Source organism: Pseudoliparis swirei, chromosome 24, assembly GCF_029220125.1.
Source record: "Pseudoliparis swirei isolate HS2019 ecotype Mariana Trench chromosome 24, NWPU_hadal_v1, whole genome shotgun sequence".
Taxonomy (NCBI): Eukaryota; Metazoa; Chordata; class Actinopteri; order Perciformes; family Liparidae; genus Pseudoliparis; species Pseudoliparis swirei.
In genome coordinates, this window is record NC_079411.1 from 29,229,671 (window position 1) to 29,252,664 (window position 22,994).

The 22,994-nt window shown below is 44.2% G+C and overlaps 2 protein-coding genes across 2 annotated transcripts; both read left to right on the top strand.

Moving 5' to 3' along the window:
• The first annotated feature begins 2,911 nt into the window (after positions 1-2,911).
• Positions 2,912-3,871, top strand: ccr7 (chemokine (C-C motif) receptor 7). The gene has a single exon (XM_056409978.1). The coding sequence runs from the start codon at positions 2,927-2,929 to the stop codon at positions 3,869-3,871; it is 945 nt and encodes a 314-aa protein (XP_056265953.1). The 5' UTR covers positions 2,912-2,926.
• Positions 3,872-4,794: 923 nt separating this feature from the next.
• Positions 4,795-21,759, top strand: LOC130190312 (tensin-4-like). Its single transcript, XM_056409642.1, has 12 exons — positions 4,795-4,860; positions 6,595-6,878; positions 10,242-10,563; positions 12,150-12,520; positions 15,411-15,542; positions 17,471-17,563; positions 18,441-18,518; positions 18,604-18,666; positions 20,072-20,243; positions 20,327-20,395; positions 21,152-21,181; positions 21,281-21,759. The coding sequence occupies exons 2-12, from the start codon at positions 6,620-6,622 to the stop codon at positions 21,411-21,413; spliced, it is 1,722 nt and encodes a 573-aa protein (XP_056265617.1). The 5' UTR covers positions 4,795-4,860; positions 6,595-6,619; the 3' UTR covers positions 21,414-21,759.
• Positions 21,760-22,994: the final 1,235 nt, after the last annotated feature.

A 22,994-nucleotide genomic window follows, 5' to 3' on the forward strand; every position in this document is an offset into this window, starting at 1 on the left:
GTGTGTGTGTGTGTGTGATTGTCTTTATTTTACCAAGTATGGTTCATATTTTAGTGGAGTTTGTGGTTTTCTCACCTGACACTTCAGTTTTTTTCACTTTAACGAAAGGGAAACCACACACACTCACACACATTCACACACACACTCACACACACTCACACACACACTCCTGAGCTGGTCGTGTGCAGCGCCTCAACGTGACTCGTGCCAGCGGTGAGTTCTCTGAACCTTAACTAACTGTAACTCGGTCACATTGATCAATTATAAACTATTTAACGGTTATTATACTTATAATATAATCTGAAGCAGAGACCTAAGATACCGGATTGAAAAACCTTTCTGGAATCAAATGAATGAAAAGACATCGTGTCCTCATGAACGTCTCAGCCTCTGAGGATGATTATGTTTATTAAAGAGAGACTCAACACAACTTATGTTACTTAGAAATGTATAATGTCGTTATTTATGGAGCAGCCCAAACCAGAGCGACAGTCAGAGTTCCTTCTTATTATCATTGAAATAAACCTCCACAGTTTTCTGTCTTATCCTGTTTCCAAATAATAATTACTGACAAAAAAAACATTTAAAAAATACGTTTGATCAATATCTGTTCATATGTAGTCCGTACTGAAGTAAGCTGAAGCTATGGGCTACATTGTAGCATGTAGCATGTGGAAGAGATGCTATGGGTTACATTGTAGCATGTAGAAGTGATGCTATGGGTTACATTGTAGCATGTAGCAGAGATGCTATGGGTTACATTGTAGCATGTAGCAGAGATGCTATGCGTTACATTGTAGAATGTAGCATGTAGAAGAGATGCAATAGGTTACATTGTAGCATGTAGCATGTAGAAGAGATGCTATGGGTTACATTGTAGCATGTAGCAGAGATGCTATGCGTTACATTGTAGAATGTAGCATGTAGCAGAGATGCTATGCGTTACATTGTAGAATGTAGCATGTAGAAGAGATGCAATGGGTTACATTGTAGCATGTAGCATGTGGAAGAGATGCTATGCATTACATTGTAGCATGTAGCATGAAGAAGAGATGCTATGGGTTACATTGTAGCGTGTAGCAGAGATGCTATGGGTTACATTGTAGCATGTAGCAGAGATGCTATGCGTTACATTGTAGAATGTAGCATGTAGAAGAGATGCAATAGGTTACATTGTAGCATGTAGCATGTAGAAGAGATGCTATGGGTTACATTGTAGCATGTAGCAGAGATGCTATGCGTTACATTGTAGAATGTAGCATGTAGCAGAGATGCTATGCTTTACATTGTAGAATGTAGCATGTAGAAGAGATGCAATGGGTTACATTGTAGCATGTAGAAGAGATGCTATGGGTTACATTGTAGCATGTAGCATGTAGAAGAGATGCTATGGGTTACATTGTAGCATGTAGAAGAGATGCTATAGGCTACATTGTAGCATGTAGCAGAGATGCTATGGGCTACATTGTAGCATGTAGCAGAGATGCTATGCATTACATTGTAGAATGTAGCATGTAGAAGAGATGCTATGGGCTACATTGTAGCATGTAGAAGAGATGCTATGGGCTACATTGTAGCATGTAGCATGAAGAAGAGATGCTATGGGTTACATTGTAGCATGTAGAAGAGATGCTATGCGTTACATTGTAGCATGTAGAAGAGATGCTATGGGCTACATTGTAGCATGTAGAATAGATGCTATGGGCTACATTGTAGCATGTAGAAGAGATGCTATGGGTTACATTGTAGCATGTAGCATGAAGAAGAGATGCTATGGGTTACATTGTAGCATGTAGAAGAGATGCTATGGGCTACATTGTAGCATGTAGAATAGATGCTATGGGCTACATTGTAGCATGTAGAAGAGATGCTATGGGTTACATTGTAGCATGTAGCATGAAGAAGATATGCTATGGGTTACATTGTAGCATGTAGAAGAGATGCTATGGGTTACATTGTAGCATGTAGCAGATGCTATGCGTTACATTGTAGCATGTAGAAGAGATGCTATGCGTTACATTGTAGCATGTAGCATGTAGAAGAGATGCTATGGGCTACATTGTACCATGTAGCATGAAGAAGAGATGCTATGGGTTACATTGTAGCATGTAGAAGAGATGCTATGCGTTACATTGTAGCATGTAGAAGAGATGCTATGCGTTACATTGTAGCATGTAGCATGTAGAAGAGATGCTATGGGCTACATTGTACCATGTAGCATGAAGAAGAGATGCTATGGATTACATTGTAGCATGTAGAAGAGATGCTATGCATTACATTGTAGCATGAAGAATAGATGCTATGCGTTACATTGTAGCATGAAGAAGAGATGCTATGGGCTACATTGTAGCATGTAGCATGAAGAAGAGATGCTATGGGCTACATTGTACATCAGTTCTGAGCCTTCTTTCATACCGTGACATTATGGGATAGCAGGACCCTCGCTGATCTCTATATTATTTTAAAAAGGACTCAACTCAGCTTATTAAAGATATTGTAGTTCATGTTCTTTAAGTTATGAATCTGTTTCCCAGACCTCTCAGCGGTGCTGATTTGGTTCCTGCATTTCAAGGTGAGAATAAAACCGAGTTATAAACACGACGGTAACATTTGTAGCAGTTTGTATCCACGTCGTATTCTTTAGTGACGGAGGTGAACGTGTGGGGCGCCGGCTAGCTAACGGATAGCTAACGGCTAGCTTCCCCTCACCAGCACCGCGTCCTCTCAGGTTCACTTCATCTCACTCTGATTCCAGAGTTCCACGTCTCAACGGGAACGCCACGACGCCGTCTCCACCATGAAGTACCAGGACTACAACTCCAGCCTGGACTACAACTCCAGCCTGGACTACAACTCCAGCCTGGACTACTCCGACTACTCCGAGCTCTGCGTGAAGGAGTCCAACCGGCGGTTCCGCCGCTGGTTCATGCCGACCTTCTACTCCGCCATCTTCCTCCTGGCGCTGGCGGGGAACCTGCTCGTCATCCTCACCTTCTTCCACTTCAGGCGCATCAAGACCATGACGGACGTGTACCTGCTCAACCTGTCCTTCGCCGACCTCCTCTTCGCCCTGTCGCTCCCCTTCTGGGCGGCCAACTCCACCGCGGCGTGGGCGCTGGGCGCGGCGGCGTGCAAGGCCGTGCACGCCGCCTACAAGCTCAGCTTCTACAGCGGCATGTTCCTCCTCACCCTCATCGGCGTGGAGCGCTACGTCGTCATCGCCCGCGCCGTCTCCGCCCGCCGCTACCGCTCGCGCGCCGTGTTCCTCGGCAAGGCGTCGTCGGCCGCCGTCTGGGCGGCGGCGCTGATCTTCTCGCTCCCGGAGATGAGCTACGCCGCGGTCGTCAACGACACCTGCACGCCGTACTCCAGCAGCGCCGACAAGCTGCGCGTCAAAATCCAGGCGGGCCAGATCGCGCTGGCGTTCGCCGTCCCCCTGCTGGTTATGAGCGCGTGCTACAGCGGCATCGTGCGGACGCTGTGCCGCGCCCGCGGCTTCCAGCGCAACAAGGCCATCAAGGTGATCCTCGCCGTGGCCGCCGTCTTCCTGCTCGGCCAGGTGCCGTACAACCTGGTGCTGGTCGTGAACACGGCGGTCGCGGCCAACGGGGGAACGACGGACTGCGACTTCGAGAACGCGCTCCTGTACGCCGCGGACGTCACGCAGTGCGCGGCGTTCCTGCGGTGCTGCCTCAACCCCTTCGTCTACGCCTTCGTCGGGGTCAAGTTCCGCCGTGACCTCCGGCGGCTGCTGAAGGACTCGGGCTGCCGGAGCCACGATGGGCTCATCGGGTTCACCACCGGGGGCGGGGGGGGGAGGGGGAGCTCGGGGGCCACCGACACCGAGACCACCACCAGCTTGTCCCCGTGAGACGTCAACACACAGCAGAGGATCAATCACATGTTGTTGTTGTTGTTGTTGTTTGTCTCTTTGATGTGTTTGTTCTCGTGGGTCCTGATGAAACAAGCCTCTGGTTATGTTTTGTGTGGCTACATTGTTTCAATAAATTCCTCGTTGTGAAAACTGAACCATCAAAGCCTCGTTTCTGTTTTCTGAGCGACAAGAAAAATTGTTAAACAATCAAATAAGATTAAAATCACTGAAGCCTTTAAAGTGACTGAATTGATGTGGATTTAATACCAAAAGAAAAGGAACAATGATAAATATGGGAAAGATGTCTCCTGATATGCGTGATAAAACACATGAAGCATTAGTTCATCAAAGGAGGGTTTATACTTCTACTTTATTCTCTGAGGGCGAAGCACGTCTGAATATTCATGAGCCTTCATAAACTCACCACCATATACGGGCGTTGTCAAATCTGCTCAACATTGAAGGGTTATTTGGGAGTTTTTCCCTGATCCAATGTGAGGTCAAAGGTCAAAGGTCAGGGATGTCTATGTGTACAGACTGTAAAGCACTCTGAGACACATTTGTAACGTGTGAAAATGGACTCTACAAATAAACTGAATTGAACAGTAAAATGAGATCAAAAGTTCCTTTCCGACGGTGCAACACAAGTTCATTCACGCTTGTTCCCCGAATAATTCATAACTCATCATGCTGACGTTTACCTGTTAGGAAGAGTTTGTTGTGCAATAATCTCACAACTTATCTGGAAGCACTTTCCTTCACGCAGTCAAGGTGTAAGAAACCTCCCTGGAGTCATAAACTTTACACCGCTGCGGTGACATCATCCGCTCCAGGGCTCAGGCATCCCTCTCTGCTGATTGGCTGACGGGGGAAGAGGGTTGGGATCCCATTAATAAAAACGTGCAGCGCGCAGCATGTTTCAGGTGATGCAGCCGACGGCCACGAGCAAAACATCACGACTGAAGACTCAACGAGGAGGAAAGAAGGTAAGATCTCCTCTTCTTCACCTTTATGTGAGATATATATATAATCAGTTCATCATCGGTGCTGTTATTACATCATCATCACTGTCATTGTTACAGCACATTCGGATGCTCCACATGTGCTCTGGTTTAATAACTGTATCACTTTTAATAAAGTTGCATAACTCTTATCTAAGATTAACGCTATCTTTCTGTGAAGGTGGACGCCTAAATCATTATTTCATCTGACTTTTCCATAAACAAAAAGCACATTTTCATCTGTAGATTACTTCAAATAAATGTCGGGGTTGTTTAAGGTAAACAGCGTGTCGTCGCCATGGTAACCACAGGGTCACCTGGTGACTCAGGAGCTCCACTCCCCGTCTGAAGCCTCTGATCTGAGCCACGCCTCAGGAGCAGCTCCTCTTCGTCAGCGCCGAGGTGTTGACCCAGCTGCGCGTGTCTTTGTGCTCGGGCTTTCACTGTTTACTTATTTGTTCTTCACCCTCCTGTGACCTTTGGGGTCAAGTTGACCCCATTCAATGTTTAACATCTCTAAACAAATTACTAACATCATTTTTTTTGGCTTCACATTCCATGATTTTTCCTAATTCATTGGGGACAACTGGGTAAACATAAAATGCACATGATGTGTTTTCAATGTCTTGTACACAACTTGTACGCATCGGTGTTCTTTGGGGTCAATTTGATATAAGAAAGATGTACTTAGAAGTAAATAAAAAGCCATTAAAACACCCAAAAGATATCTCTTTCCAAGTTGAGGTAAATCAGTGAGATTTTAATGGTGATCTGCATATCAGGGGGGGGGGGTTATTTATATTTAATGGGCTATTTAGGTAGTCAACAAACAAACATAAAGTACCTGACACCTAAACTTGGGGAAGATATGAATTCTGACCATTTTCTGGAGGTTTTAATTGCTGGGTTAAAAGATGTTAGAACATGTGAAGGATTTGAATTTATTCAAGAGTTCACGGCAGAAACAGAGAGTCTGAGGCGAGGCTGCATGGGGGGGGGGGGGGCGTGGCTACTGGAGGCCCATCCCATAATGCATCCTGCTACATGGAGTCACTAATGCATCCTGGTACACTACCGTTAAAAAGTTTGAGGGCAGCCCGACAATTTGGTGTTTTCCAGGAAAACTCTCACTTTTATTCATCAAATAAATATAAAATCTAGGAAAGACATTAAAACGGTTATAAATAATGATGTCTATTGTAAATATTAATTTAGTTCTTCTTGTGGCTCAAAGGAAGGCCAGTTTTATAGCTTCTCTCAGCAGCATAACAGTTTTCAGCTGCGCTCACATAAAAAGGGTTTAAAGGGTTTTCTACCCCTAAGGCGATAACACAATGTACCATCAGAACACTGGAGATGGGCCTCTACACACCTCTGTAGAGACTTCATCAACACCAGAGAATAGTCATCTACACATTAACTATGTCGAGTGTTTATGATTAATTTCATAAAAACAGTGCTTTTCTTTGAAAAATAAGGACATTTGTAAGGTTTGTTAAATCTGGCTATAAATTGTTTTCCCACTGCAGACGTTGGGACGGCGTTACTTTATCAACAGACGGTATCAATGAAAAACTTGAAGTATGAGTTCATGTAACAGTTCCCAGGTATAGATATGAGTATCGTGGAGTATTAAAGCTTTTAGTGGGTTTGTTTTTCCCGGAGCACAAAGGCACGAGGCTCTCCCGAGTACCCGATCTCTCTCCTTTGTATCCGCAGTCCAGAAGACGAGAGCTCTCCTAACATGATGCCTACAGCCAGAGGCATGTCCCAAATGATACCCAGCCACGTCCTGAGAGTGGGCCAAACCATCCGCCTGGAGTCGGGGGTGCAGGAGACGACGCTCCATCAACATCCCGGTCTCACGGAGCCCGGCAGCGACCGCGGGGACCACGACCTCGATATCTCCCTGGACAACCTCAACCGGCTGATCCTGGAACTGGATCCCACATTCGAACCCATCGAGGTCAACAGAAGTCCGTCGTGCCTCAGCCCCCCGGCAGGTACAGTCTGACTGCACATGAGAACATCAAGGAGGTCGACAGAGAGACCACCGACCACACCTGAGAACACACAGTAACCAGAGCCTGGACCTTTGGAAATGTACCCTTCTTCTTTCAAAAAAGAAGGTTTTAATTGTTTTAATTATGGGGTAATTGCAACACTTGGGCGGTTCTGGGCCGGCTGCCCGGCGAGCACCGCGCCCTGCACACGGGCTGCAGGCACGCATCACTGGAGCAGACCGAGGCGTCTGCAGCCTGACCAACAGAACGGGAGGCCACGACGCATCCACGCCGACACATGGCTCCTCACCCTGACCCTGACCCTCAACCTCACCCTGACCCTCAACCTCACCCTCAACCTCACCCTGACCCTCACCCTGACCCTCAACCTCACCCTGACCCTGACCCTCAACCTCACCCTCAACCTCACCCTGACCCTGACCCTCAACCTCACCCTCAACCTCACCCTGACCCTGACCCTGACCCTCAACCTCACCCTGACCCTGACCCTCAACTTCACCCTGACCCTCAACCACACCCTGACCCTGACCCTCACCCTGACCCTGACCCTCACCCTCACCCTGACCCTCAACCTCACCCTGACCCTGACCCTCAACTTCACCCTGACCCTCAACCTCACCCTGACCCTCAACCTCACCCTGACCCTCAACCTCACCCTCACCCTGACCCTCACCCTGACCCTCACCCTGACCCTCAACCTCACCCTGACCCTCAACCTCACCCTGACCCTCACCCTGACCCTCACCCTGACCCTCACCCTGACCCTCAACCTCACCCTGACCCTCAACCTCACCCTGACCCTCACCCTGACCCTCAACCTCACCCTGACCCTCACCCTGACCCTCACCCTGACCCTCACCCTCACCCTGACCCTCAACCTCACCCTGACCCTCACCCTGACCCTCACCCTGACCCTCACCCTCACCCTGACCCTCACCCTCACCCTGACCCTCAACCTCACTCTGACCCTCACCCTGACCCTCACCCTGACCCTCAACCTCACCCTCAACCTGACCCTCATCCTGACCCTCACCCTTACCCTCAACCTCACCCCTCACCCTGACCCTCACCTGACCTCACCCTGACCCTCACCTTGACCTCAACCTGACCCTCACCTCACCTCACCTTACCCTCACCTGACCCTCACCCTGACCCTCACCCTGACCCTCACCCTCAACCTCACCCTGACCCTCACCCTCACCCTGACCTCAACCTCACCCTGACCTCACCACCCTCACCCTGACCCTCACCTGACCCTCACCCTGACCCTGACCCTCACCTGACCCTCACCCTGACCCTCACCTGACCTCACCTGACCCTCACCTCACCCTGACCTCAACCTCACCCTGACCCTCACCCTCACCCTGACCCTCAACCTCACCCTCAACCTGACCCTCACCCTGACCCTCACCCTGACCCTCACCTTGACCCTCACCCTCACCCTCACCCTGACCCTCAACCTCACCCTGACCCTCACCCTGACCCTCAACCTCACCCTCAACCTCACCCTGACCCTCACCTGACCCTCACCCTGACCTCACCCTCACCCTGACCTCACCCTGACCTCAACCCGACCTCACCTCAACCCGCCCTCACCCTGACCCTCACCCTCACCCTGACCCTCACCCTGACCCTCACCCTGACCCTCACCCTGACCCTCACCCTCACCCTGACCCTCACCCTGACCCTCAACCTCACCCTGACCCTCACCCTGACCCTCACCCTGACCCTCACCCTGACCCTCAACCTCACCCTGACCCTCACCCTGACCTCACCCTGACCTCAACCCGACCTCACCTCAACCCGCCCTCACCCTCACCCTGACCTCACCCTGACCCTGACCTCACCCTGACCCTCAACCTCACCCTGACCCTCACCCTGACCCTCAACCTCACCCTGACCCTCACCCTCACTCTGACCCTCACCCTGACCCTCAACCTCACCCTGACCCTCACCCTGACCCTCAACCTCACCCTGACCCTCACCCTCACCCTGACCTCAACCTGACCTCAACCCTCCCTCACCCTGACCTCAACCTCACCCTGACCCTCACTCTGACCCTCACCCTCACCCTGACCCTCACCCTCACCCTGACCCTCACCCTGACCCTCACCCTCACCCTGACCCTCACCCTCACCCTGACCCTCACCCTGACCCTCACCCTGACCCTCACCCTGACCCTCACCCTGACCCTAACCCTCACCCTGACCCTCACCCTGACCCTCACCCTCACCCTCACCCTGACCCTCACCTTGACCCTCACCCTGACCCTCACCCTCACTCTGACCCTCACCCTGACCCTCAACCTCACCCTCAACCTGACCCTCACCCTGACCCTCACCCTGACCCTCACCCTCAACCTCACCCTGACCCTCACCCTGACCCTCACCTCACCCTCACCCTGACCCTCACCCTGACCCTCACCCTGACCCTCACCTTGACCCTCACCCTGACCCTCACTCTGACCCTGACCCTAAGCCTGCTCCTCTCGACTTGAGCAGTGGTCCCCAAACTACGGCCCGCGGGCCGAATCCGGCCCGCCTCCCCATTTGGACCGGCCCCTGAATAATACCAGAGACGCGTTCCGATTTATTATTTTTTTCACCTGGCCCGCTGCCGTTGAATAGTTCTTCAAAGAACCCATAAACGTGTCTCAAAGAACCTTCAAAACATGGTTCTTTAAGGTACCATTTCTGGTTCCACGAAGAACCTTTCACACCAGGGTTTTTTAAGGAACCATGTCCTTAAAGTGTTATTTAAAGAACCCATAAACGTGTCTCAAAGAACCTTCAACAAATGGTTCTTTAAAGCACCATTTCTGGTTCCTCAAAGAACCTTTTAAACCAGGGTTCTCTAAAGAACCCTTTCCTTAAAGAGTTCTTCAAAGAACCTTTAAAGGTGTTTTGAGTAGGTGATGGTTCTCCGTAGAACCACAAAGCCTTTTAAAGAACTGTTTAAGAACCGTTATAGTTCTGTGTGACGGCTCAGACACACTTAGCCATGTCTGGCTCGACATTCGTCATCGTTATGTCACGCGGGCCTCTGGGTTCTGCCGAGGCCGTGAACTCACTGCCCGTCACCGCGCTGACGCAGACGGATCCCGAGGAACAAGTCGGGACTCCTCCGTGTGATGTCGGTGTCATAGCAACAGCAGAAGCGCTCCACTCACTGCACATATTGTGTTAAGTTATGAGCTGAGCTGTGCATGCAAGTACCTACAAGAGAAATATGGAGGTCTTTATGTGAAGATAAATATGGAGGCCCAGCCCTTGAGAAGAGAACTCATGCAACTTTCAGGCTTTTTCCACAGTAATATTTGAACCCTTTCCTCCCCGTGTCCAGACGCCTGGGACGACGTCTCCCACTGCATGCTGGTCCCCAGAGGATGTTCCCCCTGCTCGCTGCCCATCGGGATCCCCTCCGTGTCGCCCGGTCGACCCTTCCCCTCGTACGGCAGCGTGAGCTGCAGCCCCCACGGCGCCCTGGTGTTCTCCAGCTCCCCCACGGCCTCGCTGCCGCCGCTGCCATGCGGCAGTGCGGCCCGGCGGACCGCGTCCCCGAGGCCCGACCAGGGATCCCTCCGCCTGACCCACTCCAACAGGAACAGCACCGTGTCGCTGCTCTCCACCTCCACCTGCTCCGACACCAGCTACATGCTCGGCAGGTAAAACACCGGCTACATGCTCGGCAGGTAAAACACCGGCTACATGCTCGGCAGGTAAAACACCGGCTACATGCGAAGCAGGTAAAACACCGGCTACATGCTCGGCAGGTAAAACACCGGCTACATGCGAAGCAGGTAAAACACCAGCTACATGCGAAGCAGGTAAAACACCAGCTACATGCTCGGCAGGTAAAACACCGGATACATGCGAAGCAGGTAAAACACCGGCTACATGCTCGGCAGGTAAAACACCGGCTACATGCTCGGCAGGTAAAACACCAGCTACATGCTCGGCAGGTAAAACACCGGCTACATGCTCGGCAGGTAAAACACCGGCTACATGCTCGGCAGGTAAAACACCAGCTACATGCTAAGCAGGTAAAACACCGGCTACATGCTCGGCAGGTAAAACACCAGCTACATGCTAAGCAGGTAAAACACCGGCTACATGCTCGGCAGGTAAAACACCAGCTACATGCTCGGCAGGTAAAACACCGGCTACATGCTAAGCAGGTAAAACACCAGCTACATGCTCGGCAGGTAAAACACCAGCTACATGCTCGGCAGGTAAAACACCGGCTACATGCGAAGCAGGTAAAACACCAGCTACATGCTAAGCAGGTAAAACACCGGCTACATGCGAAGCAGGTAAAACACCAGCTACATGCTACATGCAGGTAAAACACCGGCTACATGCTCGGCAGGTAAAACACCAGCTACATGCTCGGCAGGTAAAACACCAGCTACATGCTAAGCAGGTAAAACACCGGCTACATGCGAAGCAGGTAAAACACCAGCTACATGCTACATGCAGGTAAAACACCAGCTACATGCTCGGCAGGTAAAACACCAGCTACATGCTAAGCAGGTAAAACACCGGCTACATGCGAAGCAGGTAAAACACCAGCTACATGCTACATGCAGGTAAAACACCAGCTACATGCTCGGCAGGTAAAACACCGGCTACATGCTACATGCAGGTAAAACACCAGCTACATGCTACATGCAGGTAAAACACCAGCTACATGCTCGGCAGGTAAAACACCGGCTACATGCTACATGCAGGTAAAACACCGGCTACATGCTCGGCAGGTAAAACACCGGCTACATGCTACATGCAGGTAAAACACCAGCTACATACTAAGCAGGTAAAACACCAGCTACATGCTAAGCAGGTAAAACACCAGCTACATGCTAAGTAGGTAAAACACCGGCTACATGCTAAGCAGGTAAAACACCAGCTACATGCTAAGTAGGTAAAACACCAGCTACATGCTAAGCAGGTAAAACACCGGCTACATGCTACATGCAGGTAAAACACCGGCTACATGCTAAGCAGGTAAAACACCGGCTACATGCTACATGCAGGTAAAACACCAGCTACATGCTACATGCAGGTAAAACACCGGCTACATGCTAAGCAGGTAAAACACCGGCTACATGCTAAGCAGGTAAAACACCGGCTACATGCTAAGCAGGTAAAACACCGGCTACATGCTAAGCAGGTAAAACACCGGCTACATGCTAAGCTGTTTCTCTGTTCCTGTGTAATAACACCTCCTCCTCCTCCTCCTCCGCCCGCGCAGCAGCCTGTCGCTGACCAGCGAGGACGCCGACTCTCAGGAGCTCCTCCTCTCTCGCTGCTCCTTCAGCGACGGCTCCAGAACTCCGGCGCCCGACAGCCGTCCGGGCCCGGAGAAGCCCCGCCCCCTCCGGGGGGCCCAGAGGAGCCCCGCCTCGCTCTGCGGGTCCCTGAGCGACATCCCCATCCTGCTCGTCAACGGGGAACCGCAGCCGGACCGACGGTCCCCCGGGCCGAGCGTCCTCAGTGTGTCCGACCCAAAGCGCTCACCGGCTCACGGGTTCCAAGCCCACTTCCAGGGCAGCCAGCCCTCCATGAAGTTCGTCATGGACACCTCACAGTTCTGGTTCCGGCCGCACGTCAGCAGAGCTCAAGGTGAGACCACGCCGTGACGCCGTGCTGCCGGGCCGCACGCCACGCCGCCTCTGGGGGGCGCTACCTCTAGGGGGCGCTACCTCTGGGGGGCGCTACCTCTGGGGAGCGCTACCCCTGGGGGGCGCTACCTCTGGGGAGCGCTACCTCTGGGGGGCGCTACCTCTGGGGAGCGCTCCCCTGGGGAGCGCTACCTCTGGGGAACGCTACCTCTGGGGAACGCTACCTCTGGGGAGCGCTACCTCTGGGGGGCGCTACCTCTGGGGAGCGCTACCTCTGGGGGGCGCTACCTCTGGGGAGCGCTCCCCTGGGGAGCGCTACCTCTGGGGAACGCTACCTCTGGGGGGCGCTACCTCTGGGGAGCGCTACCTCTGGGGGGCGCTACCTCTGGGGAGCGCTCCCCTGGGGAGCGCTACCTCTGGGGAACGCTACCTCTGGGGAACGCTACCTCTGGGGAATGCTACCTCTGGGGAGCGCTACCCCTGGGGAGCGCTACCTCTGGGGAGCGCTCCCCCTGGGGGGCGCTACCTCTGGGGAGCGCTACGTCTGGGGAGCGCTACCTCTGGGGAGCGCTACCTCTGGGGGGCGCTACCTCTGGGGAGCGCTACCTCTGGGGAGCGCTACCTCTGGGGAGCGCTACCTCTGGGGAGCGCTACCTCTGGGGAGCGCTACCTCTGGGGAGCGCTACCTCTGGGGAGCGCTCCCCCTGGAACCTCCATCAGTATTATTATTAAACCGGCTCACGGCGGTTTGTCTGTGGCGTTTTTTTTACAATTAAGTTAGTAAGTAAGTTAGTAAGTAAAGGAGTTACTAAGTAAGTAAATAAGAAAGTAAGTAAGTAAGTAGGTAAGTAGGTAAGTTTGTAAGTAAGTAAGTAAGTAAGTAGGTACGTTTGTAAGTAAGTAATTAAGTAAGTAAGTAGGTAGGTACGTTTGTAAGTAAGTAAGTAGGTAGGTAAGTTTGTAAGTAAGTAAGTAATTAAGTAAGTAGGTAGGTAAGTTTGTAAGTAAGTAAGTAATTAAGTAAGTAAGTAGGTAGGTACGTTTGTAAGTAAGTAATTAAGTAAGTAAGTAGGTAGGTACGTTTGTAAGTAAGTAAGTAGGTAGGTAAGTTTGTAAGTAAGTAAGTAATTAAGTAAGTAAGTAGGTAGGTATGTTTGTAAGTAAGTAGGTAGGTAAGTTTGTAAGTAAGTAATTAAGTAAGGAAGTAAGTAGGTAGGTACGTTTGTAAGTAAGTAATTAAGTAAGTAAGTAGGTAGGTACGTTTGTAAGTAAGTAAGCAAGTAAGTAGGTACGTTTGTAAGTAAGTAAGTAGGTAGGTAAGTTTGTAAGTAAGTAAGTAATTAAGTAAGTAAGTAGGTAGGTACGTTTGTAAGTAAGTAATTAAGTAAGTAAGAAGGTAGGTACGTTTGTAAGTAAGTAAGTAATTAAGTAAGTAAGTAGGTAGGTACGTTTGTAAGTAAGTAAGTAGGTAGGTACGTTTGTAAGTAAGTAATTAAGTAAGTAATTAGGTAGGTACGTTTGTAAGTAAGTAATTAAGTAAGTAATTAGGTAGGTACGTTTGTAAGTAAGTAAGTAGGTAGGTACGTTTGTAAGTAAGTAAGTAATTAAGTAAGTAAGTAGGTAGGTACGTTTGTAAGTAAGTAAGTAATTAAGTAAGTAAGTAGGTAGGTACGTTTGTAAGTAAGTAATTAAGTAAGTAATTAGGTAGGTACGTTTGTAAGTAAGTAAGTAGGTAGGTAAGTTTGTAAGTAAGTAATTAAGTAAGGAAGTAAGTAGGTAGGTACGTTTGTAAGTAAGTAATTAAGTAAGTAAGTAGGTAGGTATGTTTGTAAGTAAGTAAGTAATTAAGTAAGTAAGTAAGTAGGTAGGTACGATTGTAAGTAAGTAAGTAGGTAGGTAAGTTTGTAAGTAAGTAATTAAGTAAGTAAGTAAGTATGTAGGTTTGTAAGAAAGTAAGTAAGTAATTAAGTAAGTAAGTAAGTAAGTAGGTAGGTAGGTAAGTTTGTAAGTAAGTAAGTAATTAAGTAAGTAAGTAGGTAGGTTTGTAAGTAAGTAAGTAATTAAGTAAGTAAGTAAGTAAGTAGGTAGGTAAGTTTGTAAGTAAGTAAGTAATTAAGTAAGTAAGTAGGTAGGTTTGTAAGTAAGTAAGTAGGTAGGTAAGTTTGTAAGTAAGTAAGTAATTAAGTAAGTAAGTAAGTAGGTAGGTAAGTTTGTAAGTAAGTAAGTAGGTAGGTAAGTTTGTAAGTAAGTAATTAAGTAAGTAAGTAAGTAGGTAGGTTTGTAAGTAAGTAAGTAAGTAATTAAGCAAGTAAGTAATTAAGCAAGTAAGTAAGTAAGTAGGTAGGTAAGTTTGTAAGTAAGTAAGTAATTAAGTAAGTAAGGAAGTAGGTAGGTTTGTAAGTAAGTAAGTAGGTAGGTAAGTTTGTAAGTAAGTAAGTAATTAAGTAAGTAAGTAGGTAGGTAAGTTTGTAAGTAAGTAAGTAGGTAGGTAAGTAATTAAGTAGGTAGGTAAGTTTGGAAGTAAGTAAGTAGGTAGGTACGTTTGTAAGTAAGTTTGTAAGTAAGTAAGTAGGTAAGTTTGTAAGTAAGTAAGTAAGTAATTAAGTAAGTAAGTAAGTAGGTAGGTAAGTTCGTAAGTAAGTAAGTAAGTAGGTAGGTAAGTTTGTAAGTAAGTAAGTAAGTAGGTACGTTTGTAAGTAAGGGAGTTACTAAGTAAGGGAGTTACTAAGTAATTCGGTAAGTCCTTCTGCTCCATGTTTTCTCGGTGTGATTCCCTCCTCCTCCTCCTCCTGAAATTAAATCCTTTCTCCATGTTTTCTCGGTGTGATTCCCTCCTCCTCCTCCTCCTCACGGCGTGTTGCCGTGGTTTCCGTGGCGTTTCTCCCTTGCAGCTGAAGCTCTGCTCCAGGAGAAGGAGGCGGGAGCGTTCGTCATGAGGGACAGCACGTCCCACCGGGGCAGCTTCGGCCTGGCCATGAAGGTGGACCAAGCGGCCGCCAACGCCAGCGCCGGCGCCTCCCCAGGTAAACCTTCAGAGGGCAGTGGCTTGACCTTACGACCCGGGTTGAACGGCGTGCTGGAAGGTCAGACGCGGCGGTGAGAAAGTCACGGCCGCCACGACTCGGTGCCGCCGTGCTCGTGTTTATACCCGAGGTCTGGGAGGCAGAGGGAACCGCGGCGGCAGCGGCCCGTCTGGTGACCTCCCGGCTCTCTGCGGCGAGGCCGGAGACAGCGCTGTTACGTTTTCCACCCGCAGAGTACGCTGCGTAAACACGGAGGAAAGCCCCCTGTTTACGGCCCTGGGAGCAATCAAAGAGGAAACCAGAGTGATGCATTGTGGGTTGTATGCAGTCATGTTGCAATGGGAGGTCCAAAATGTCATTGCTTCATCATTTTATCCCATAAGTAAGAATTGTCGTAATCAGATCGCTTTGACCTTTGACCTTTATTGATTATTTATTTATCTATTTTCAAAGGATGTTTGAATTAATTATCATTTTAAATATATATATATATATATATTATAATCTCACATAACCTTAATTTTATTAACTTAAATTTATATTTTATTGAATATTTATAAAATAAATATTGTCAAAGAATGTTTGAACTAATGCACATTTCAAATATATATATATATATATATATTTATATAAATATATTAAAATCTCACATAACCTTCATTTTATTAACTTACATTTATATTTTATTTATATTTATGAAATAACTATTTTCAAAAAGATCTTTGAATTAATGCACATTTAAAATATATATATTTTATTATCTTACCTAACCTTATATATATATATATATATATGGAAATCTCACGTAACACTATTTGAGAACCACTGGTCTAAAAACTTCTCAGCCCGTATGGGCGGGGCATCATATTCCTCAGGACACTATACAGGACTGTCTCAGAAAATTAGAATATTGTGATAAAGTTCTTTATTTTCTGTAATGCAATTAAAAAAACAAAAATGTCATGCATTCTGGATTCATTACAAATCAACTGAAATATTGCAAGCCTTTTATTCTTTTAATATTGCTGATTATGGCTTACAGCTTAAGAAAACTCTAAAATCCTATCTCATAAAATTTGAATATTTCCTCAGACCAAGTTAAAAAAAAGATTTATAACAGCTGAGTGTTTGTCAAGGCTCAGGAAACCCTTGCAGGTGTTTCGAGTTAATTAGACAATTCAAGTGATTTGTTTAATACCCTACTAGTATACTTTTTCATGATATTCTAATATTTAGAGATAGGATATTTGAGTTTTCTTAAGCTGTAAGCCATAATCAGCAATATTAAAAGAATAAAAGGCTTGCAATATTTCAGTTGATTTGTAATGAATCCAGAATGCATGACATTTTTGTTTCTTTAATTGCATTACAGAAAATAAAGAACTTAATCACAACATTCTAATTTTCTGAGACAGTCCTGTAAATCAATAAGTACAAAAAGTGAAATGTATAAATATCATATAATGTATACAGGACTGTCTCAGAAAATTAGAATATTGTGATGAAGTTCTTTATTTTCTGTAATGCAATTAAATAAACAAAAATGTCATGCATTCATTCATTATTACAAAAAAATTGAAATAATGCAAGCCTTTTTTTTTTTTAATTTTGCTGATTTATTTATTAAATATCATGAAAAGTATACTAGTAGGGTATTAAACAAATCACTGATTTGTCCTAATTAACTCAAACAACTGCAAGGTTTTCCTGAGAATCTTTTTTTTACTTGGTCTGAGGAAATATTACATTTTTTTATGAGATTTTTTTTTTTTCTTTTTAATGCCTAGCCATAAAATATAAAAAAAAAAAAAAAAAATATTTTAATTGATTATAATGAAATGTGAATAGAATGCATTTTTTTTTTTTTTTTTTTTTTAAAATAAAGTATTAACATATGATTATTTTCTGACGTCCTTCCATCTGCACAGGAGAGAGCAGCGCAGACCTGGTGAGACACTTCCTCATCGAGTCTTCAGCGAAGGGCGTACGCGTCAAAGGCTCTTCTCAGGAACCTTACTTCGGTGAGCAAAGGCCAACAACAACAACACCGCTTCTAGACATCGAGTTTAATTTCCTTTGAATGCATCGCCTCCTCAACATGGGGAACACACCCTGGCTGGCCTGAGTCAGCCGCGTCGGGCCCGTCGAGAAGCGGGTGGCTCTTTATTCAGCATGAGTTCACAGGGCGTGTTTACACACCCACAGATTATCAAGATTTATCGTGGCTCTCCTTCTTACCACAGAAGTATATCTTTACTACTGTGACAAATTATCTGTGCTGGCTCCGTAAAAACCGACACGCAGCAACCTGCACCGCGATTTAGATTTAAATTCCACCTTAAGAGTGTCTGTATATCGTGTCTTTTTAACTATAATGATCTTGAATGAACCAATAGATTAAAATACAGTTAAAAAGCAAAATGTCAAGAAAAGAACATACCGAAAAAAAATTACAGCTCTAATAATTATAAAATCTCTCCCTCCGCAATTCCACCTTAAAAGTGTTTGTTCATCATGACAAAAGGAATCCTTTTTTTTTTTTAACTAGATTGATTCTGGAATGAAAAAATATATTAAAATACATTTACAAAAGCAAAATACAAAAAAGCAAAATACAAAAATAACATACAGAAAAAAATTATTAAATCTCTCCCTCCTCAGTTCCACCTTAAGAGTGTCTGTAGATCATGACTTTTTAACTAGATTGATCCTGAAATGAACCAAAAGATTAAGATATATTTTTAGAAAAAAAAGCACAATTTCTACGCACATCATGAAAATAACAGACATAAAAAAACAGACAGCACTAATAATTATAAAATGTTTCCCTCCTCAATTACACTTTGACCTTTTGTGGGCCAAATTAAGACAATTAATTTCTCAATACCACTTGTGCAGGTAGCCTCTCTGCCCTGGTCTACCAGCACACCATCTCTGCCTACGCTCTACCCTGCAAACTACTGCTCCACTCCAGAGGTAGGCCATCAATGCAATATACAGGGCGTGTGGGCGTGTGTGTGTGTGTGTGTGTGAACCCTCACCTCTCTCTTGGCCTCCACAGATGTGGGTGCAGCAGAGGAGAGCACGACTCACAAACCTGCATCAGAGGACAAGAGCAGAACAGGTGGGACCAACCAATACATAATAATAAAAAGGAAAAAAGTATGTCTGATATATATATATATCATATATATCAAATATATATGATATATATATGATATATATCATATATATATATCTATATATTTGATATACACTATATATCAAATATATAAGTATATATACATATATATGTATATATATATATAAACATATATATTCATATATATTTATATATATGGGTAGTTGACGTATAAGGGTGAAACAGTATTTTTTTTAATAAAGTTCTAATGAGGATTATAGTTGTATGAAATTATAATGTTCAAATGCTGAATTTTTCTAAACTGCTAGTGTTCCGTTGATTTTTTAATATAATTTCATTATTTTTGAAGCTTTTCTTATACAATTTGTCCTGTGGTATGACATGTCACTATGACACACATTTAAATATTTTACTATTATTGATTTCAAGCACAAATTAGGTATGTTTAAAGTTTAAGAAGTACTCTTTCAGAATGTTCATTAAAATTCTGCATATGATTATTTTTCACAGCTGTTTTTGTATTTGATTATTCACTTGTAATTCTCATGTTTAATTTAAGAATTATTGTATATTTTTACAAATGTTGAACTACAGCTGTCACACTGCAGGACTCTCAGAAAAGGACACATTCATTGTCTGACAGAAACAGTGACATTTATAAAATTAATCAGAGGTAAACACTCATCTTTCAACCTTCACTGTTCATTCCAACATCTGGGGGCTTCCTGGTAGGGGGGGTTGACTAAGGACCCCTATAGTTGTCCATGTAACTGCCGTTTAAAAATCTGATTTTCCATGTCACGCCACAGGACAGCATTTGTGTTACGAAAGTTATTTTGCTGTAAATACTAATTTACTAGTTTTGCGCATATTAAAACCTAATTTCAATAATGTAAATATTTACAATATAATGCCACGGCAGTTATTAGCTGCTCCAGATATTTCTGGATTATTTTGTTCATGTGTAAGTTTAATGCTTCACCTTGTTCTGGTCACACCGCAGGACATTTTGCGTATTCACCTTAAAATATAATCAAAACATAACAGATATTTCATACAAAATCATACGTTTAAAACAAAGTACCATAACATGCTTCACTACCATGTGTTGTTTAAGTGGTAAAATGCATCTAAATAAACATTCACACTTAATTACAGAAAAATCATGTGTCATGTCAACCACCCATATATGTATATATATTTATGTCCTCATCAAGTCCAAAGCAGAACAAGTGGTTAGTTCTTCATGGTGGATGAAGGAGATGATAACTGTTTCCACGGAGTAAAGCCACAGAGATAAGCCCCGCCCATTTAAGCCCCGCCCCCTCCGAGGCTCATTCCTAAACGTTTTCTACTCTAACCTCCGACATGTTTGCCTTTTCCTCAGCGTGTAATTTCGTGTACCTGAACGCCGTTGCCACGGAGATGCTGACGGGCCCGTGCGCGGTGCAGAGGGCGGTGGGCTCCACCCTGGAGAAGGCCCCGGGCTGCTTCACGCCCACCATCGTCAACCTGAAGGTGTCTTTGAAGGGAGTCACGCTGACGGACATCAACAGGAAGTAAGAACTCACACTTCCTGTCAGCCCACAAGATGGTGGTTTGTTGTTGTTGATCTCTAACAGCCATAACGATGTCTTCACAGACTCTTCTTCAGACGCCATTACCCGGCTCACCTGCTCAGCTACAGCGGCGAAGACCCGGACAACCGACTGTGAGGGCAACTCATGTTTAACAAATATTTATTTTTCAGAAAATACACACTTATGGTCATTTTGGTTGAATGTCTTTCACGTCAGTAACTGAATATAAAGAGCAGATCACCATTAGTACTGCTTCACTATTTGTCTATTTGTCTAAATATATATATATATTTATATATATATATATATGTAAATATATATATATATATTTCACTTTATATGTATTAATATATATATATATACAGTATATATATATATCCATTTCTTTAAACATATATATATGTATAAATATATTTATTAATATTATGAATGCTTCCTTCTGAGCAGATCATTATTATTACTGCTTCACTATTTGTCTTTTTGTTGTTATTATTTATATATATATTTTATTATATATATTTATATATATATACATTTTTATATATGTATATATTTTTTTGTACATATATTTATAATATACATATTTATATATATATTTATATATATATATTTATATATATATATATTTACATATATATATATATATATTTACAAAAATATAAATCAATATGTATTTATATATATATCTACATAGTTATATATATATTTATATACATTTCCATATATATATATATATATAAATATATAAAGAGCAGAAGTCATTAATATTATTGATGCTTTCTTCTCTTTGTTATGACTATAAAGGTATACTTTACTAGAAGGTAAATCCAACAAAACATTTTGTATCATCGTTTTTAAACCCTAAACTTTCTTCTGGACTCTTGCAGGTGGATCCAAGGTTCCAGTGTTGGTGCGAGGTAATGACAAATGAAATGTTTTTTGTTTTTACCTTTAAATGGTGCGTATTGCTCACGTCACGATCCTGAATGGTGAAATAACTCGATCTGACCCACCAGGATGTTTGGCTTCGTGGCTAAAGGTGTGGAGGCCGGCATGGAGAACGTCTGCCACGTGTTCGCCGAGTACGAGCGGCTGCAGTCCTGCAACGAGGTCATCGAGGTCATTCAGGCGGCCATCGCCAAGCCTTAGACACACCTGTGACCAGGCTACCTGGACTGTCACCTGTCACTACCTGGACTGTCACCTGTCAATCTACCTGGACTGTCACCTGTCACTCTACCTGGACTGTCACCTGTCACTCTACCTGGACTGTCACCTGTCACTCTACCTGGACTGTCAACTGTCACTACCTGGACTGTCACCTGTCACCTGTCACTCTACCTGGACTGTCACCTGTCACTCTACCTGGGCTGTCACCTGTCACTACCTGGGCTGTCACCTGTCACTCTACCTGGACTGTCACCTGTCACTCTACCTGTAAGGACAAAGGAACCATATGATTGTAATTAAAAGGCAGATTGCTACTGTTAAAATAATGTAAATATGTTAGAACAAATTATACCATCTTTTTATTATTATTATATATTATTATTATTATTATATTATTATTCATATGTATATATACATATATATATGAATACAAAAAAGATGGTTTCAATATAAATACATATATATATTCATATATATATGTATATTTATATATATATATATATATATTTGTTTATGTATATATATTTATATATTAAGCTCCCAAAAAAATATCAGAAAATGTTTGTTGAAAATATTGCACAAGATAATAGAACCAACACCTATGTGGACGGTCACTAATTGATTCGTTGAATCTGCACTATATAAAATTATTATAGTGATTTTAATTTCAGGGATTTTGAAGGTTCTGTTCATTTCAAAGCAGAAGCGTTGCATAACCCCTCGCTGTATTGTTCAAAATGTATTTATTATATGGCACACACGTTATTTTGTATTGTTATGAGAAATAAACATGTTGAACTTGGCTGTGTGCATACTTACACATGTTTACATCTGGACAAGAGGAAAGGAAGACGTGAAAGTGTGAGAACTTCATCTTTATCTTTTCCTGAAACATAACGCGAAAAACAGACAGAAAACTCAACAGTCAAATCTTTTTTTATTTGAAATGATAAAGTTTTAAAGATAAAAGCACAATCCTTAAATCTGAAGTTACAGAGGCTCCCGACATGATGAAGCGTCATGAAGCAAAGTCGTGCACAGACCTGCACAGATTACACCTTTAAATATAATAGATTCTTTCAATATAATAGATTCTCTAATATACATACAGGACTGTCTCAGAAAATTAGAATATTGTGATGAAGTTCTTTATTTTCTGTAATGCAATTTAAAAAACAAAAATGTCATGCATTCTGGATTCATTACAAATCAACTGAAATATTGCAAGCCTTTTATTCTGATTTATTGCTGATTATGGCTTACAGCTTAAGAAAACTCAAATATCCTATCTCTAAATATTAGAATATCATGAAAAAGTATACTAGTAGGGTATTAAACAAATCACTTGAATTGTCTAATTAACTCGAAACACCTGCAAGGGTTTCCTGAGCCTTGACAAACACTCAGCTGTTATAAATCTTTTTTTTAACTTGGTCTGAGGAAATATTAAAATTTTATGAGATAGGATTTTAGAGTTTTCTTAAGCTGTAAGCCATAATCAGCAATATTAAAAGAATAAAAGGCTTGCAATATTTCAGTTGATTTGTAATGAATCCAGAA

Excerpts from the sequence above, each read along its gene's own strand:
- ccr7 (XM_056409978.1), top strand. The coding sequence starts at position 2,927 with ATGCCGACCTTCTACTCCGCCATCTTCCTCCTGGCGCTGGCGGGGAAC.
- LOC130190312 (XM_056409642.1), top strand. The coding sequence starts at position 6,620 with ATGATGCCTACAGCCAGAGGCATGTCCCAAATGATACCCAGCCACGTC. Across the intron at positions 15,543-17,470 it reads CAGCGCCGGCGCCTCCCCAG|GAGAGAGCAGCGCAGACCTG; the intron begins GTAAACCTTCAG and ends CCATCTGCACAG. Across the intron at positions 18,667-20,071 it reads AGAGGACAAGAGCAGAACAG|CGTGTAATTTCGTGTACCTG; the intron begins GTGGGACCAACC and ends CCTTTTCCTCAG.